This window comes from Mastomys coucha, unplaced genomic scaffold (genome assembly GCF_008632895.1).
Source record: "Mastomys coucha isolate ucsf_1 unplaced genomic scaffold, UCSF_Mcou_1 pScaffold21, whole genome shotgun sequence".
Lineage (NCBI taxonomy): Eukaryota > Metazoa > Chordata > Mammalia > Rodentia > Muridae > Mastomys > Mastomys coucha.
In genome coordinates this window covers 105,041,472-105,055,485 of record NW_022196904.1, presented here as the reverse complement: position 1 = coordinate 105,055,485, position 14,014 = coordinate 105,041,472, and the positions used below count along the sequence as shown (strand labels likewise).

At 49.9% G+C, this 14,014-nt stretch overlaps 1 protein-coding gene across 15 annotated transcripts in view; it reads left to right on the top strand.

Annotated features, from left to right (window-relative positions):
• Plekha7 (pleckstrin homology domain containing A7) overlaps positions 1 to 9,255 on the top strand; it is a 186,096-nt gene extending 176,841 nt beyond the window's left edge. For 11 of the 15 annotated variants that reach the window (XM_031387999.1, XM_031388004.1, XM_031388002.1 and 8 more), the window contains 5 exons: positions 42 to 197; positions 3,357 to 3,490; positions 4,171 to 4,310; positions 5,870 to 5,980; positions 7,909 to 8,034. In XM_031387999.1, coding sequence (XP_031243859.1) covers positions 42 to 197; positions 3,357 to 3,490; positions 4,171 to 4,310; positions 5,870 to 5,970 — 531 coding nt within the window. In that variant the 3' untranslated portion in view covers positions 5,971 to 5,980; positions 7,909 to 8,034. Of the gene's footprint in view, positions 1 to 41; positions 198 to 3,356; positions 3,491 to 4,170; positions 4,311 to 5,869; positions 5,981 to 7,908 lie in introns of all 15 variants that reach the window. The other 4 variants (XM_031388001.1, XM_031388007.1, XM_031388013.1 and 1 more) reach the window with 2 other exon arrangements.
• The last annotated feature ends 4,759 nt before the right edge of the window (positions 9,256 to 14,014 follow it).

Genomic DNA, 14,014 nt, shown 5'->3' with positions numbered 1-14,014 from the left:
ATGGGTCAGGAAGTGAGGTTAACCCTCTCCTCTGTTGCCAGTGGAAGCGAGAACAAGATTTTGACCTGCAGCTGCTGGAGCGGGCTGCACAGGGTGACAGAAAAGACAAAGAGGAGGGCTGGCTGAAAGTGCAAGCCACACCTGTCATGGAGTTGGACCTGGAGCCACAAGACTATGACTTGGACATCAGCAGAGAGGTGAGGATAGGGGCTTCCCTCACGCTCTCTAGAAGTCACCAGGCAGGGTTCAGCTTCACTGTTGCCCAAGAGGTGGATACATGAACGGAGGCTTGAGACTGAAATGCTTAAGCCTGTTTCTGTACTTGGGAGCAAATTGTGCCCCTGATCCTTAATGGTGACGCGGGGAAAATTAAGTGACTCAGCATGTTCCCAAGAGGATTAGAAAATGTTCCCTGGGTCATTAGTGGTAGCCCTTGAAAATGACCTCTCCTATGTGGTGGGAAAATACAGGGCAGGTCTGAAAAGTCACAGGAGACATTTCCAGCCAGGACTGGAGCCAATTTCTGTCTGAACTCTTCTGCTGCCCTCTGTTGGCTCACTTGCCTCATGACCAGGTCGGGCCTAGGAAAACAAGGCAGGAGAAAGGAAGGGAGGGAGGGAGTCCTGAGTGCCACCTGAAGTCTCTAGACATCCATGGTCACCTGTGGTCTGTGGGCAGTGTCTGCAACTGCTTCCATCCTCTGTGTCCCTAGCGCTGGGACAGCATGCAGTAGGCATGCTATAAATGTCTGCTGATGGAAGACGTTGCTATATGAATTTTCAGTGCCTAGACATTTGTGTAGGAACTTGGGTCTGCTCCATTTTCCCCGGGTATAGGCTGAGTTTGGGTGAGACTCTTAAGTCCTCCATGGGTCTGTCTGACTCAAGACAGAGCCTCAAGTGCCCTACTCAGGGGGAGGAGGGACTTTGCCACTATTGTTGCATGTGTGTGTGTTAAAATCTGGGTCTCACACATGCCAAGTACTTAGAATAACACACCTAGCCCTCCTGTTTTCAAGAGATCCACTTACAAGATTTTTTTTTTTGTTGTTTTTTGTTTTTTGTTTTTTGTTTTTGAATGGTTAGGGATTCATGGGGGAGGGGGACTCTGAGAACAAAGAGAACACTGTAGGGTAAGTTGGTGCTTGAGTTTCTGGGTTCTTGGTTCTTGCAGTGAGTAAATCCGGCCTCCTGCCCCCAGGCCTTTTTCTCTGACAGCCTAAACAGTCTGGGCTTTCTTTTTCACAAAGAGCCTCCATGTGCTCTCTTGGCAGTGCGAGGCTGCCCTCTGCTGTCCTTCTTTATCTCTAACCTAAATCCTCCTGCTACAATGCAGTCTGCTTCCTTCTCTAGATCTGTCCTGCTCAGATGACAGATTTTTCTTGCCACCTTTCAACAAAGTGAAGGGCCACATGGGTTCAGTTCTGCTACTAACACCAAAAGCCGCCCAGTCAAGGGGGAAGAAAACTACTATGAGGCAAATTAAGATGACTTTTTGAAAATCACAAGCTTAAACAATCCTAAAAGTGTGTGGTCGGAGGTTTTCAGAGCTTTAGATAGCAAGTTAAAAACAGGAATTCTGACTGGTGCCGGCAAAAAAAAAGTTACCTTTAAAAAAAATTTTTTTTTTTTTTTAATTTAAAATTTACTGAGACAACCTGTAGAGTTGGTTCTTTCCTACCATGTGGGTCCCCAAGATCAAACTTGAGTCATCAGCCTTGGCAGCAAACACCCTTACCTGCTGAGCCATCTCTCAAAGGCATAAATTAAACGCTCGTGCAGAAAAGGGGTGCTATGAAGGCCGAATCTGTAGGCAGTGTTGGGGAAGGGTCTTGTCACCAGAATACTTTCCCAGAGGAAAGAATGAGATTGCTCTTAGGAAAGGTAACTTAGATAAACCTGCAGAGACAGGCTGGGGGCGGGATGGAGAACTAGAGGACCATCAGTCTTCATCCATTGAGGTGAAGTGTGAAAAGCACCTTGGTTTTTAACCGGTTGCATGCTGTTATTATTGGTTTAAACTTTTCAATCAGTCAGGTCCGACCTGTATGCTCCCCAAACTCAGAAGTGTGTTTGAGATGGGAAAGGTTTTACTATGGTTATGTTAGCTCACCATCAGTTATGGGTAGTCTCTAAGCTGCCTGTCTCTGGTTCAACCTTTTTTGTTTATTTGATTGGTTGGTTGGGTTTTGTTGTTGTTTTCTGTTTTGAGACCGGACCTTTCTAGGTAGTCCTGGCTGGCCTGGAACTTACTGTGTAGACTAGAGATCCACTTGTCTCTGCCTCTTCAGTGCTGGGATTAAATACATGTGCTGTATCACAGCCCTGAAATAGGACATGGGACTTTGGCTTCCTCCTTCCCCATCCATCCATCCATCATTCATCCATTACAGAGGATTTACCGAAGGACTACTCAGTGCCAGGTCCCTGAGTTAGACAGAGCAGAAGAAAGCTCTCTAGGTGGGAAGGACACTAGAGCGCCTGCTGAGCCCTGTGGCTGGAGAGTCAGCTCACTGGGGCTTTGAGTGTAGCACTAAGGATCAAGTGCTTCCTGTGAGAGTCTTAGTGTATTGCCTGCCTCGCTGTTTTCCCTTTCCCTTGGCCTCTAGAAAGCTGTCTAGTGTAGCTTTGGTGTAAGACCCAGGTTCAAGTCTTTAGTGCCGCAGCTGATTCATTTGATGATCTTAGCAAATTTCTTCACCTATGTGTGTGGGCCTGGGTGAGCGTGGGGAACAGGCCTGGAGCAAGAGTGGGGTTGAGGCATGTCCAAACCTAGAAATTTTGTCCTGATATTGGGAGGAGTAGGATAGTGCTTCCCCCCCTACACACCCACACCCCCCACACACACACACACACACCACGCACGCACGCATGCACACACTCTGGGCCTGCATATCCTGGTGAACGTAGTAGACCTTTACCGCACCAGAGGAGGTCATGTAGCCCAGCAGCCAGGTTAAACTTCTTTTCCCCTTATAAGGTCATGTCCAGCAGCACCTGGAATCCTTCCTTATGCAAATGAGGCATCCCCAGCACCTTGACTCCAGCCAGTGACTAGTGATGCACACTCACCCCAAAGCTTTACCCACTCCCCAAAGGGTTAAATAGCCTTTGTTTCCCCCTACTCAAGGAAGCCTGCCTCCCTCCGCCTGAGGTCTCCATCACTCCTGCCACCATCATGATCTTAGGCTGCCAGCCTGATCGTGGGCGATCATGATGTTAAGGGAGGGGGAACAGAGTGGGAACGACATCTGTAGACTTTGTTGCTTCCTCACAGGGTAAGAAGGGTGGTAAAAGCGTGTCTCAGACCACAGCATCTAAGCTTACCCTCCATCCTACTACCAATCCTCTCCCCAGCTGTCTAAACCAGAGAAGGTCTCCATCCCGGAGCGGTATGTAGAACTAGACCCTGAGGAACCACCCAGCCTGGAGGAGCTGCAGGCACGATACCAAAAGGCGGAGAAGATTCGAAATATCCTTGCCCGATCAAGGTCAGCCCTTCCTTGCTCAAGTCTAGAAGTCTCAAGCTCCATCTTGGGTGATAGCTTAGCCATGAGAAGACCCAGGCTGACTGGTCAATATTTTGCTATGCTTTTGTTCCAAATGAATTCCTCTGATTGAAGCAGGTTGGCAGGTACTCCAACAAGAAAGTTTGCCTCAGTTGCCTAAAAGGCAGTGAAGAACTTGTGAAGGGTTCCTGTCCCAGGGTCCATGTCCCCAAATCTGTCCCCAGTGACTGGCAAGTGTGAGCCATTTAGCTAGACATTAGTGAGGTGGACTTAGTAGAGGTCACATTCACTGACGGCTGTCTTAACATTTGTGCCCATACTCCATTATGGATCCAGAGATGGGCCCAGGCCCTACCACTTCCTGAGCACTGAGCTTGGACAATAGGAAGTGGTTTCCTTTCAGAGTTATATTAGCCATTTCATATCTGGATTTCTCAGGAGTCCCCAGCTGGAGCCCTTAACTTGAGGCCTGCAGGAGGAACAGAGTTGCACTCATTGTGGATTTAGGGAGAAGTAGGCACTCTTGTGTTGGGAGAAAATGGGTAATGCATACCTGAGACCCCCAAAGTGTTAAAGATTCACCTCCCTGCAGCCTGGGAGATACACGTGGGGCTGATAATTAGGGTGTCAAGACTCACAGCCTTCTCTCTGGTCCTCCACAGCATGTGCAACCTGCAGCCACCGGGCCAGGACCGCAACAGCCTGGCAGACCTGGACTCGCAGCTGCAGGAGCAGGAGCGAATTATCAACATTTCCTATGCCCTGGCCTCTGAGGCCTCTCAGCGCAGCAAGCAGGTAGCAGGTAAGGCTGTGGGTGCCGACCTCCAGGGCCCAGTTCTTGCCTGCTGCTCTCAGTGACTTCCTAGAGCCAAGAAGTGAGCAGATGCTGGCAGGTAAAGGTGTATTCTCTGCCCTGCCTGACCCAAGTGACAGAATAGCTACCACTCAGCTCCAGATCTGCCAGCTCTAAGACAAGGCGACAGGGATGTCCTTAGGGAGAAGAGGCAGACATGGCACTTCATGTCAGGGCTTTCATGGTGGGGCAGAGCAAAGAGCTCCTCTGACCTCTACCTAGAAACCCTCCCTTGGTCCTCAAGCCTTGTCCGTGACCCTGTGGCAGAAAGTAGGAGAATCGAGAAATGAGGCTTTGCCAGCCTAGCCAAAAGAAGATCACCCTGGTGCAGAAGCAGCACACACGGCTGCTGTGTTGTATATGAGGGCTGCTTTAAGCGTGTGTGTGTAAACCCAGTGGTCAGGAAGCTGAGGCAGGAGGATTGCTGCATGCATGCTGTAGGCTGGGCTAGCCTGGACTACAGAGTAAGACTGTGTCACAAAGAAAACAGTCAGCAAAGGGACTGTGGGCTCCTCCCTCTGGTCACATCTCCTTCCCTGTGTAGTTTGCCCCTTATACAGAGCCTTTGTGTCTGTTGTGTCCCTGGCCAACTAGACATCTGAGACTAGGACTCAGAGTGGTTCCATTGTATCTCCTGGTCCTCTAATCTACCTGGCGAAGCGTGAGGCTAGCAGGCCCTGTGGCTGCCAACCTTGGGGAGTCTGGTGTGGGGAGCAGCTGGGGCATCGCTTTTGGAGGCCCGTGAGTGATAAATGGTGAGACAGATGCCAGACTCTCAGGAGCAGCCTGTTCTCTGTCCCATGACCTGATGCAGTGGAGCACCTAGAAATACAGCCATGGGTGGTAGCTTATTCCCAGCTAGGGAGGTGTAGACAGGTTGATCAGGATTTCTAAGTCATTCTTGATTCTATAGCAAGTTTAGGCCCAGCATAGACCACACTAAGGCCCTGATTCAAACAAAATCAGACTGGAAGCAGAGTCTGAGGTCTCTGCTGTCTGTCTGGACATGTAGAAGACCTGAAAGTGGTCTTGTGTTGCTCTGTGGTTGGGACGTAGGCAATCCCATCTCAGAGGCCTTTGAGCCCCTCCCTGGGAGGCTGCTATGCCCTCCAAGCACCTCCTCCTGCTGTGCTTGCTCCCACTCTGTGCCTCCACATCTTAGCTGGCACTGGGGGGTTGAACTCAGGGCCTCTGGTGTGCTGGGCTGACCCACCAGTCACTGAGCTACATTCCCAGCTTGCTCTCACTCTGATCAATCCCTTCTGCTTCCTCCCACACAGCTGATGACCCCAGCCCTGACCTCCTGTTCCGCACCTTTCTTTGCTCTTGCTCTCTCCCCTGAATCAGGAACTACAGGCAAGCTAGGCCTCATGAATCTGTCCCCAGGACCAGGCCATTAGTTGGGGGCAGTCGGGCCAGGCCACACAGTCTTGCCAGGCAGGGCATGAGGTGGTGTGGGTGGACAGATCACTCTAACACACTGCTTGATTCCTGTGTGCTCTGTCTAGTGCAGCAGCTGGCCCTCCTCCCGCCTAAAGCCCCCCTGTCCTCCAGGACGGTGCCACCTTACCCCCCCTTAAGCAACGGACTGCACTACACCTTTGTCTAACACCTTACAAGTAAGAGCCCCTGCCTAGCTGGCCTGCTGCTGTGCGCCCCATAGTCTGAGCATGCCCCTCCTGCCTTCCCACTACCGCTGAGCTGACTGCAATGCCGCCTGGCCTGCCGTTGCTTCCTCCATTGGCATTGCGGCCGCTGGAGGGCGGGGTTGGGGAACCTGCAGAGATGGTAGGCCTTTAAGGAACTCAGACGTCAGACCTCGATAGAGGTGGACAGACATCAAAGGAGCCATTGTGCTGAGATACCTTGGGGAAGTTTCCAGCCCTTTGCCACCGTTAGATGATGTTGCCATTTAGAGAGTTCATGCTGCAGAGCCGTACAGTTGAGGTACAAGAAAAGAACTAAAAACAAAACAAAACAAAACAAAAACAAAAAACAAAAAAACTTCTCACATTTTAAGTCCACAGCTGTCCTGGGCCAGATGCAGTCTATGGGCCATGAGTTGGACATGTCTTCTAGGGCCCTAGCTGCACTTGCCCATTCCTTTTTCCCCGGGTGGCTTGATGCCCTCCAAAACAGCACAGGTCATGTTGCCAGTGTCCAGGGAAAAGAAGAGTTAGATCTCACTCTTTCAGGGCTTTATCATAGAGCCTGGGTTACAGCCCAGAGATACAGAAAACAAGCAGACCCCGAGGGACTGGGCTCAGTCCTCAGACAGCAAGGCCTGACATTTTATCAGTCACTGGGTGCCTTAGGGAAGAGACAGAGGCAAGTCCAGGACCATAAGGTCGTACCAAGCATCAGGATGCTTGGAACGACCCCACGAAGTGGATAGCTGATAAGGTAAAGGTAAAGAAAGGAGCTCCACCCTCACTACCCAAACCTCCACCCCTGCCCAACCCTGCAGGAGCCAACAGGCCCAGCCTGCATGAGCTGCCCCGTCTGAGTCCTCACCTGGACCACGGTGATCACACCAGAGCTCCCTGCAGCCAGTCTCTCCCTAACAGTCTGCCTTGCTGTCAGTTCTCTTTCCTTCACTGGATCATGGTTAACCGTGTTGAGGAACTGCTGTGTGTTAGGCATTGTGCCGAGTGTCTCCTGATGCTCACAACCACCCTACAAAGCCGTTCACTCCCTTTTGTAGCCGAGGACATGCAGTTCAGTTACCTCAGGGACTTGCCCAAGGAAATGGAGCTTGTGTTAGGGTGCTAGGCCCTTTGGTATGAACCCACAACTTTTATTCTTCATCACTGCTGGCTTGTGGGCTCATCTGGGCCACCCCCAGAAACTCCAAGGGTCTGCAGAAGAGGCTGATGGGGCTATCGCTTTACACTGGGGCCCTCCAGCTTAGGACTGGCCCTGCTTCAGAGCTGGCACACTCTAGCCAGCCTGAGGGCAGGAGGAGGTAAGCCAGCTTGGGCCTAGTCTGGCCATCAGGATGGGTAGAGCAGACCTCCATGGAGAGCTACAGCCATATCCTCTGTGACTTAACCAGGACAACAGTATATATATATATATATATATATATATATATATATATATATGTGTGTGTGTGTGTGTCTTGTGCTAGGCCTTAGATGCCCTCTCCAGAGTTCAGCCACACTTCTTCCTCTCATGGCACCACAGGCAGGGTAGAACCACTCTGTTCTTAGATTAGAAAGCAAGGTCATAGAGGTGGGGCTATCTGGTCCTCCAGAGAAAGGGCAGAGACATTTACCCCCAAGGCTCGCCTAGGTCTCCTCTTACTGCAGGGGTAAGTTTATGAACTAGTGTGAGTGGAGTATGTTTCCTAGAGGTGGAATGAGAATGAAGCTCAATGCTTTGGGTCATAGAAGAAAAGGTCCCTTGACAGCGGCCGCCTTGCCCACACACCCTGCTCTCCTGTTCCATCTGTCAGCCCCTGTCGTGTGTGTGCACAAACATGCCCGCTCTCTGGACAGGAACAAAGGTTCGCCAGCCTCTCATTGTCTCCTATGCTTTTTGCCAGCCCAGGCAGTAACGGAACCGTGATCCAGTGTGCAGAGGAGAAGCCTGGAGCCGGGGGCCCAGTGAAACCAGCATCTTCCTAGAATATGGTTCTCTCTGCCCCAGTGGAAACCCTTCCAGCTGATCGGGGGCTCTGGCTGGAGGAGAGAGCAACCCACCCCCACCCACTGTGGTGGGTGCAGCGTGGAGCCAGGGCTTCGTCCTAACACGCACCCATCTGTTTCAGTCCAGATTCCTTTTTGCAGAAGCACTTTTGATACACGATGTGAAATATACTGTATTTTAGAATCAGGATATATTTTTTAATGCTCACCCAGAGGGCTGAATGGCTGGTAAGGTGAGCCTGCAGGGTTTTGTAGCCACACAGAGGGATTCGGGTACTATGGTGGTGGGGTGGCATAGTGGGCAGGGAGAGGGACAAAGCAAGCAGAGGTCGTTTCCACCACCCTTGAGCCCAGACAGTGGCAGGATTTGAGGCTCTGCTTCCCGTGGATTCCAGTATGAAGTTCGTTACACTCTCCAGGAAAAGAGAGGAGAGGCAGTTAACTGCAGAGGTCTGCATCCCTCAGCTGATGCCCAGCCCTGGAGACTCCCCCTGGATGCCCCCCAGGGAGCCTGTCTGTGCCTTGGCCCTTGGTTCTGACTGAGAAGCAACCATGTGCTCAAAAGCCTTGGCTTCTTCAGCTGTCGGTGAAGTGAAGTTCCCTCAGCAAACAATTCTCAGAAGAAGAAAAAGAAAAAGCCACTGTGGAGTGGAAAGTGGGAGATGTGTTATAGCAATAAACTCAGCATTGGGTGGCACCTGCTTACAAATGCCTAGCACTGAGCCATCCCGCCAGCCAGGCAGTACTAAAGGACCCTTGCTGTGAGGAAACCCAGGACAGCTTCCCTTGACTAGGTCTGGTGAGGCAGGCAGGCAGGGCCAGGACACAGGATTGTGACTTGACTCCAGCCCCCTGAGGAGGAGGTGGCCATGCCAGACTCAGTGTTTTGTCCCTTTATTTAACTTGTCTCAAGATATTCTACATGCGGGAAGCAATGAAAACCATAAACACCTTCACTGGGAGGAGCCACATTTTAAACGAAAGTTTGTCTTTGACTATGCTTAAAAGAAGAAAAAGAATCCTTGAATCTATTTAGAAGTTACTGTCTATTTTTAACTAACTCCATATGCTGCCAGTATCAACTTCATGACATTTGCCAAAATAAGATTTTATTTTTTGCCTTTATAAGATTTTGTTGGAAAAATGAAATGAATATTTTGCAAGAAAAAGTTAATTTAAATAAAAGTGTAATGGTTTGAAAAAAAAAGTGATGTATAGATTAAAATAGTAACCTCATCCGTGTCCTGGTTCTTGCTGGTTGTATTCATTCACCATGGACTGTGTGCACTTAGCCCGTGTCAACCCTTTGCCTCCCCTTACTATGTTCATGTATGAAAGATCCTTCTCACTGACAGCTCCTTGACATTTGAGTGAGTTTGGAGGCCTCAGGGGTGAGGATCCCTCTCCCATCCTCAGGCAAGGATCCCTATTTGGGGCTGGTTTGGGCTGGCCACGCCCAGTCTAATCCAAGACAGCAGAAGTGGTACAGCGGGCCCCCATCCAACCCACACACCGCACCCTTTCAAATGAGGCCTGTTAGTGATGGACCGTTGCAAACTGGATTTGCATTTAATTCATCTTGACTTGGGGTGCATGCTTAAAGCAGAAGGCAAGGGGCCAGTTTGGTTTAGAGATGTGTGCGTTTCCAAGTTTTTGCACAGCCAAGGAGTGTGTTGGAGGTTTGGAGAAGCCTTCCAAATATTTAAACTGGGAAGAGTGGATTCCCAGGCATTCTGGATGGGCAGAAGGGGGAGCTGCTATTGTGGCCACTGTTCATTTGGACTTTTTAAAAATTTTTTTTGGTTTTTGGAGACAGAGTTTCTCTGTATAGCCCTGGTTGTCCTGGAACTCACTCTGTAGACCAGGCTGGCCTCAAACTCAGAAATCCGCCTGCCTCTGCCTCCCAAGTGCTGGGATTAAAGGCATGCGCCACCACTGCCTAGCCCATTCATTTGGAATTTAAGAGTAAGAAATACTACTCTTCTTGTTTTAAACATTAGCTGGAATGTCATATAACAGATTAAAGCAAGGAGGGGGACGATGTACAACTGAATGTGGTTGTCTGAGAAAATAACAATCCCCCCCCCCCCCCCCCCCCACACACACACACATACAGGCAGCCAGCCATCTGCAGGGTGTTTGTTGTCAGTTTCTCAACAGAACCACACTGGTGGTTTGGAACGGTCGGGGTTGCTTTGTTTCACAGCTATAACCCCGTATGTGAGGGAGTGTGGCAACTGGTTGCTGTTCCCAGGGTTCTCCATCAGGGTTCTAGGAGAATGGTGGCTTCGGGTTCAGTCTGCAGAGAAAGTGAAAGGGCTTCAGCAAAACTCAGTGCAAAGTAGAAAGTCACAGGGTGTCTGTGTAGGAGGCAAGGTGACCCGCTGCTTCTCAACCCCTAGAGAAGGCTTGGCTGCCTGAAGTAAGATGAGATCTAAGGGCTGGGGAGATGGCCCAGTTAGGAGAGTGCTTGCTGCTGCACACGAATGAGTTCAATTTCTAGAACCCCAGTGAGCAAGCAGGCTTGGCTGTGTGAACCTGTAATCCCAGCCCCTACGGGGCGGAGCCCTGAGGAGGAACCCTGGAGCTCACTGACCAACCAGCCTAGCTCCAGATTCCATGAGAGACCCTATCTCTAACAGTAAGGTGTGGAGCCTGAGAGATGGTTTAGAGGTCAAGAACACTTGCTATTGCAGCAGACCCCAGTTTGCTTCCCAGAACAGAACCTGCCTGTGGCTCACAGACATCTATAACCCTGATTTCCGGGTATCTGACTCCCTTTTCCAAGCACCATGGTGCTACACAGAAGTAGTACACACACATGTACATGTAGGCAAGGTACTAATATAGATAAGTAAATCTAAAGAAAAAACAAGATGGGAAGAGCGATTGAGGCAGAAACTGACTTGGGCTTCTCCCACACGTGTGTGTGCCTATACACATGCTCATGCAGATACTCTTCCATGTGTGTGCATATACACACATGCCCATGCAGACACTCTTCCATGTGTGTGCACATGCACACATGTCCATGCAAACACTACTTGCACAAAGGTAAAAAACAAAAACCAGGATGAGGCCATTTGTAGACTGGCTGACTAGGTGTGTGCAGTCTGGGATTAAGGACTCTGGTCCAGTATTTTCAGCTATGTATCCTTAAAGAGCCCAGGGTCTGAGCAGAGCAGAGGATGTGAGTGTGTTCCTGTCTAGTCTCTAATCTCTTTTGCATTCATTTATTTTATGTGTGTGAATGTAGGTACATGTGTCCTGTGACTCAAATATGGAGGTCAGAGGACAGTTTATGAGATCTGTCTCTCCTACTATGTGGATCCCAGAGAATCAAAATCAGGGAATCAGGTTTAGCAGCAAACACTCTCACCCATTAAGCCCTGTTTACCTCTTAATTCTGACTGCAACCCAGGCCCCAAGTGAGGCCCAGGCTGTCCTTTCAAATCTTGGCCAGAACCAGCAAGGAAATTTTAAGATCGACTGTCAAACAGGAATTAGGAATGAAATCTGCTAGTCCCCACTTGACCTTCCAGAACTGCCTGCATTTTTTTCTTTAATCACATCCATGATTCTAGCTAAATAAAAACACTTTGCATACAGTTTGTAAAGTAGGTATGCTGGACTGAGAAGGGTGCTAAAAGCAAGCATTCTGGGTTGTCATCTCTTAGGCCTGCCTTGGCATCCAGCTCTGGGCCCCTTAAGCCTGCAGTGGGTCCCTCCACCTCTCTCAAAGGTCTTGGTTTCCTTCACATGGACCGGGTTCTTGCAGAGTTCTCCTGGCTACTTTTGGTGGTAGGTATCTTTCACCTGTTTCCCCAGGGGCCTGCAGGTTCCCAGCATGTGTGAAGGGAGATGATAGTAACAGATACAGACTCTGGCCCAGCCAGCCAGGAGCCTCTTATGGGCTCTGGAGGTTCCCCCCAGGAGCAGCACACAGTACCCTATACTAAGTCCTTTTGTGTTCTCACCAAGGGTGGGAATGAAGCAGCAAATTATTTGTCTAATCCACAAAATCACATTTCTGAGACATAGCAGGCCGATGCTGGGAGCCCTCTGCTTCAGGACTGGCATCACACAGGGGCTTTGCAAGGGACTTCTCAGGTTGTTCTGAAAAGAACAAAGGAACTAGGCTGGGGGAGACATGAAAAAAATGGCAGCCCCTCCCAGCACAGTAAACATGCCATCGCTTTGCAGCCTGCGCTCAAAAGGCGACCACTTTCATTGCTCCCCCAGCAAAAGAAACCTTTCTTCAGAGTGAGTGGCGGGGTACAAAGGCAAGAGCACAAAATGTACGCACATCAGAGTCCCCGCAATTCTGTTTGAACAAGCATATTGATTGGGCCTGACCCTGTTACATTTTTTCCCTATTATTTGAAAAGGTGCATCTAAGTGTAGTGAATTGAATCAACGGGACTGAACTTTCCACTAGAACTTCTCGAGGTATTTCTTTAGTTCAAAGCTTTTGAATTTTAAAGGGCATTTTTAATATGAATCTGTTGAGTATTCTTTGCCACAGCCCAACAAGGCATGTTAAATGCAGATGAGGCTAGAGTAGGCTGGGAGTGTGGGTAGAGCTGGAGGCTGCAGAGAATGAACCAACCCTTGTGGGAGAGCCAGGCTTTGCAGAGATGGTAAACCCCAGGTTGGGGAACAGGGCAGACACTAAACAGGACTTTCTGAGTACAAGAGAGCAGTTCTGAAGCTCTCCCATGGAGGAGGAAGTGTGCTGTCAAGCTGCCCACTGTCCTACATTCTTATGGAGCTGAGAAAGAACTAGGCAGGCTAAGTCCCTTAGCTTGGGTCCCAGTTAGAGTCAGCACACCTTGCTAATGTCCCCCAGTGCTAGGCAGGTCTCTTGAGTCTGTGACAGGAGCTCTGCCTCTGTTCTTTGAGTAGCATCTTAATCCTTCATGGCTCAGGGTATCAGGCATTTTGCTATTATGTGTGAGTCCCTCATACCATCCTGGTTCTGGTTCCTGGAAGTTTCTAGAGCTCTCAGTCTACCCCAAACATGGTCAAGATTCATGCTTCCTTTGATAAATTTTAAAACAATGTTGTTGTTTTACGTGTATTGTTTTGCCTATGTGTATGTGTGTACCACCTGTGTGCAGTGCTGGAAGAGGCCAGAAGAGGGCATTGGATCCCATGGAACAGAGTTACAAACAGCTGTGAGTTTGCCCTGTGGCTGCTCGGAATCAAACCCAGGTTCTCTGGGAGGGCAGCCAGAGCTCTTAATGACTTGCTCCAGCCCCATCCTGGCTCCTTTTTGTCAAGTTCTTTGTTCCTTGTTTGTCTGGAAGCTTTTGACTCTCAAGCATTCTCTTTCTAAACTCAGGGTTTAGGCTCAGAGACAGAATTGTCCCAGAGGAGCTGATAAAGCCTCCTCCACTCACCCTCCCATCCCTGCCTTGCACTCAAAGAATCTGTGGTATGGGCATCTCTGCAAAGTCCTTCCGGCAAAAGACAGTTGCTGGGGAGTCCCTGGAAGGTTAGAATTGCTGCAAAAAATCAGTTCTTTGTGCTCTGCCCACAAAGGCAGGAGCCATACCCATTCAGTAGCAACCCCCCCCATTCCCACCCCTAAATGCTTTGTCCTGCTATCCTGCTAGATTGAAATTTACCCTCCCAATGCTTGTCTTCTTGGCTTTCACTTTCAGGCCTCCTGTGTGTCTAGGGCCACAACAGCCAGTGAACACAAGAGACAGTAACCAACCCCTGTGTCTCCACTGGTCTATTCCCCAGGGAGAGCCTTGCCAGCATGCCCCTGAGGGCATGACTCACTCCCTTCACTTCCTTCCTCTTCAGTTTAAGTCCCCCAACTGGCAACTTCTAGATGTCTGCTAGCTTCGGAAACCCTCCAAGCTGGCCTTTCACCCTTGCACTCCAAGACAGCTGTCCCTGCCTGGCTTCTTGTCATCTCCCCAAGCTACAACCCCTGGAGGTACCAGAAGCATCTCTTTATAAATCGTTCTCCCCATCCCAGCCAAGCGCCCC